The sequence below is a fragment of the Lolium rigidum genome, chromosome 4, assembly GCF_022539505.1.
Source record: "Lolium rigidum isolate FL_2022 chromosome 4, APGP_CSIRO_Lrig_0.1, whole genome shotgun sequence".
Lineage (NCBI taxonomy): Eukaryota > Viridiplantae > Streptophyta > Magnoliopsida > Poales > Poaceae > Lolium > Lolium rigidum.
The window spans coordinates 77,090,484-77,094,254 of NC_061511.1; the positions used below are offsets into that span (position 1 = coordinate 77,090,484).

At 57.2% G+C, this 3,771-nt stretch overlaps 1 protein-coding gene across 1 annotated transcript; it reads right to left on the reverse strand.

Moving 5' to 3' along the window:
* Nucleotides 1–1,780: 1,780 nt before the first annotated feature.
* Nucleotides 1,781–3,565, reverse strand: LOC124708759 (UDP-glycosyltransferase 73E1-like). Its single transcript, XM_047240425.1, has one exon. The coding sequence runs from the start codon at nt 3,370–3,372 to the stop codon at nt 1,864–1,866; it is 1,509 nt and encodes a 502-aa protein (XP_047096381.1). The 5' UTR covers nt 3,373–3,565; the 3' UTR covers nt 1,781–1,863.
* Between the last annotated feature and the right edge of the window lie 206 nt (nt 3,566–3,771).

The following is a 3,771-nucleotide window of genomic DNA, read 5'->3' on the forward strand; positions in this document are numbered from 1 at the left end:
TTTCTATCGGAGTAGCGACATGTCGCCTAGATCGCATCTTGCGATCTAGGCAGCACAAGCCCCACGTTGTTCATGCGTTGCTCGTACTGAAGCGCTTTTGATGGCGAGCAACGTAGTTATCATTAGATGTGTTAGGGTTAGCATTGTTCTTCGTTTAAGCATGCTTACGTAGTGCAACCCTTGCATATCTAGCCGCCCGCACGCCTATCTCAGGTGTGGGGGCGGCACCCCGCTTGATCATTATTTAGTAGATCTGATCCGTTACGATTGCTCCTTGTTCTACAAGGATTAGTTTAATATCTGCAATAGTTTGGCCTTACAATGGGGGGAGGATCCAGTGGCACGTAGGGTGGCGTTCGCAAGTCCTAAACGGGATGTTCCTAGAATCAACTTCATGTTGGTTTTCTGGCCTTGTTTAGGATCAGCTTACGAGCACCGTGCGTGGCCGCAAGGCCCAACCTGGAGTAGGATGATCCGGTTATGTGGTGAAAACCCTAAATCGTCGTAGATCTCATTAGCTTCATCTTGATCAAGCAGGACCGCCAGGTATTCGTGCACCCCGTACGGATCATGGGTGGATCGGCTCTTTGAGCCGATTCACAGGATAACCTGAGAGCCGATCGAGGCTCGTATTTAACGTTTACATGTATGCCCCGCAGAAACTAAGCGAGGCAACCTCATCACCTTCCCGACCGGGTATAGGTCGGGTGGCACGCCCTTGCACTTCGCAACGCCGCGTGTGACCAGAAGAGCATTGCGGGCCGTCGCTCGGAGGGGTCTCAGCCAGCCGCAGCTCTAGGCTCCCCCCGGCTCTACAGTGTTGACAAGGCCGCTGCCCGCCGGTGGGTTTTGGCAGTCAACAGCATGTTTGGTCAATTCTTCAAACATATGACAAGTGGAAGTTGAGAGATGATGAAACCGCACCGAAGAAGTCCGCAATGCTTGACATGGATGATCCGGATGTTGAGGAGAGGAACTTGAACAAGCCCGAGGGAACCAAGAAGGCCAAGCTTAGGGTGAAGATGGAAGGAGAGGCGGCTAGCCTAAGGGAGAAGATGGATCATATGATGAAGGCAAGAGAGGCTTTGGCAACCAAGGCGTTGGAGACAAAGCTTCTCATCACCGAGCAAAAGAAGGTGGTCAAGCTTGCACACATTGAAGCAAAGCGTGAGGAGGCAGCCCGCAAGGCCGACTTGGAGGAGAGGATGCTCAAGGTGAAAGAAGCAAAGGTATGGAAAGAACTCATGGTGGAAGAGAAGGAGCACATGATGATGTGCAAGAAAGACATGGATGAAGAGCAATTGCAATGGTGGAAGGAGTACAAGGAGGACATCGCCGAGAGGAAGAGGATGTTCCGAGGGTCCTCCTCTACCTTTGTAGTTGACACTACCATGAGCGATGGCGGTGTCGACAACTCGCATGATGGTGGGGTTTGATGGTGGTGGAGTGGCCTAGCATATGGCACCGACGTGTAATTTTTTGGTGATGGTGCCAATGAGATGGGCAAGATGATGATTATGTGATGTAAAAACTACTAAACCATGCATCCATGATTATTACTTTTATAGTATGTTTGATGATTCATTGTGTTTTTGTGTCATATTGTGATGAATATGTGACAGGTTTAGAGGTTGGGGTTGAGGGTTCTATTCTTTGCCCCTGTTTTTCAACCTGTAAATGTGTCCAAAACTTGCAAATCTCGGCCTGTAAATCCTAGAAAACTTTTACAGTTTTAAGGGTTCTACTAGACATGCTCTTAGACATGCTCTTACAGTCTTTTGCTCGCGTGTGAGTTTCCAGAGTTTCGTGATCTTCCTCAGTCCTCACATCACGGCAGATCTCATAATCGTGATCCCAACTCTTTTACCCTGATGGGTCATCCATCTTCTTGTTCCCGCTCCCAAAATCAGGCGCCTCAAGAACCTCAACGATGTTTTTGTTCCTTTGTACGAGCTCTGCGACATAGCGAACCATGCTCGTCAGGTCGCTGTCCGACGACCCGCCTTCCGCCATTGCCTCTTTCGCCTTCACGGCGAGCTCCTTCGCCCTTGCCCGTATCGCCGTCCCCTCATCCATCAGCGCGGCCACCCCTCTCTCCACTTCCTCCCGCCCGACCTGCACTTTCGACATCTCGGGGTTCCTGACCACGTATGTGAACGGCACCTTGACGCCTGAACGGACGCCGGCGCCGAGCACGTCGACAACCAGCATCTCGGTCAGGAACTGGTCGGCAAACATCGGCCAGGTTAGAAGCGGCACGCCGTGGGAGAGGGACTCCAGCGCCGAGTTCCACCCGCAGTGCGTCAGGAAGCCGCCGACGGAAGGATGAGACAGGATGGTCATCTGCGGCGCCCAGCCACGGATGACGAGGCCGCGGCCTTCCACCCGCGCGTCGAACCCGGAGTCGAGGCCGTCGGTCTCCTTGGCCACCCAGACGAACGGCCGGTTGGACGCCTCCAGCCCAGCGGCGAGCTCGGCGACCTGCGGCGGGAATAGGTGCACGACGCTGCCGAAGCTGACGTAGAGCACGGACTGGGCCGGCCTCGCGTCCAGCCAAGACACAACGAGGCTGGCGTCCACGGCGGCGGGGTTGCCTCGCACGGCTGTAGTCTCGGCGTCGGAGTCCAGGAGGCAGAGCGGCCCGATGGCCCAGACCTTCTTGCCGAGCGCCTCCGCGTACCGCTCGACGAACGCGCCCTCCAACGCCGCGCAGGTGTTGAGAACCAGGCCGTCGGCGGTGGCCTCGGCGTCGAGTATGTCGCGCCGGTGTCGCTCCAGTCCGGGCGTCTGGAAGAACCCGACCGACGTCGCTCTGTTCACCACGGCGTGCACCGGGAAGTCCGGCACCTCGAACGGCTCGAAGTCGTCGGCGACGCGGTCGTACACGCCGTTCTTGGCAAGGTTATGCACGGCGAGGACGAAGAAGGCCGACGGGCCGTGGAACACCAGCCGCGGGACGCCGAGCCGACGCGCGACATCGGTCGGGTACGGGCTGCACGAGTCGGCGATGATGCAGTCCGGCAGCGTTGGCAGCGCCCGGAGGTACGCCTCGAGCGGCTCGGCGAGCAGGGACATGGCGTCGCAGAACAGCTTGAAGTGGGAGTACTCCCTGATCATGTCGTGGCTCTCGCACCCCTCGGGCAGGCCCAGCGCGGGCCCCGGGAACTGGAGCACCGCGAAGTCGACGGCGAGCCCCGCGCGCTCGGCGTGATCCAGGACGGCCCTGCTGCGCGCGGCGTGGACGGGGGTCAGGACGACGGTGACGCGCGCGCCGCCGCGGCCGGCGATGAGGCGCGCCATGTCCATCATGGGGATCACGTGGCCCTGCGCAAGGAGCGGCACCAGCACGAAGTGGAGCGGCAGGGTCGCCATGGCCGTGCCTTGGTCCGTACAGAAAGACGTGGTGCGCAGCTGCAAGGATCAATGCTGCTACAATCCACTCATGTCGTACCACGCCTAGCTTATGTTCGCGGTTAACCCAGGGGAAACGTGTGGATAGAGAAGCAATGGAGCATGCGGAGTGTACGTGCTTTCCCGGTCCTTGTCCGCACTCGCCATCGCCATGAAAGCTTGTTGGACTGTACATGTCCTTAATTGTGGGTGTGTGTGGTCGGTATGTAGGCGTGTAGCAGCTGCAAGACGACGTGACGCGCAGCTGCAAGGATCGAGATGCTGCTACAATCGACTCAGGCAGCTAGTACAACGCACATTTCCAACGACCATGTGCATACGGACATTTCACGTCTATCCCGGTTCCGCATAAACTTGGAG

Bases quoted from the DNA above. Each gene is read 5' to 3' on its own strand.
- LOC124708759 (XM_047240425.1), bottom strand. From the start codon at position 3,372: ATGGCGACCCTGCCGCTCCACTTCGTGCTGGTGCCGCTCCTTGCGCAG.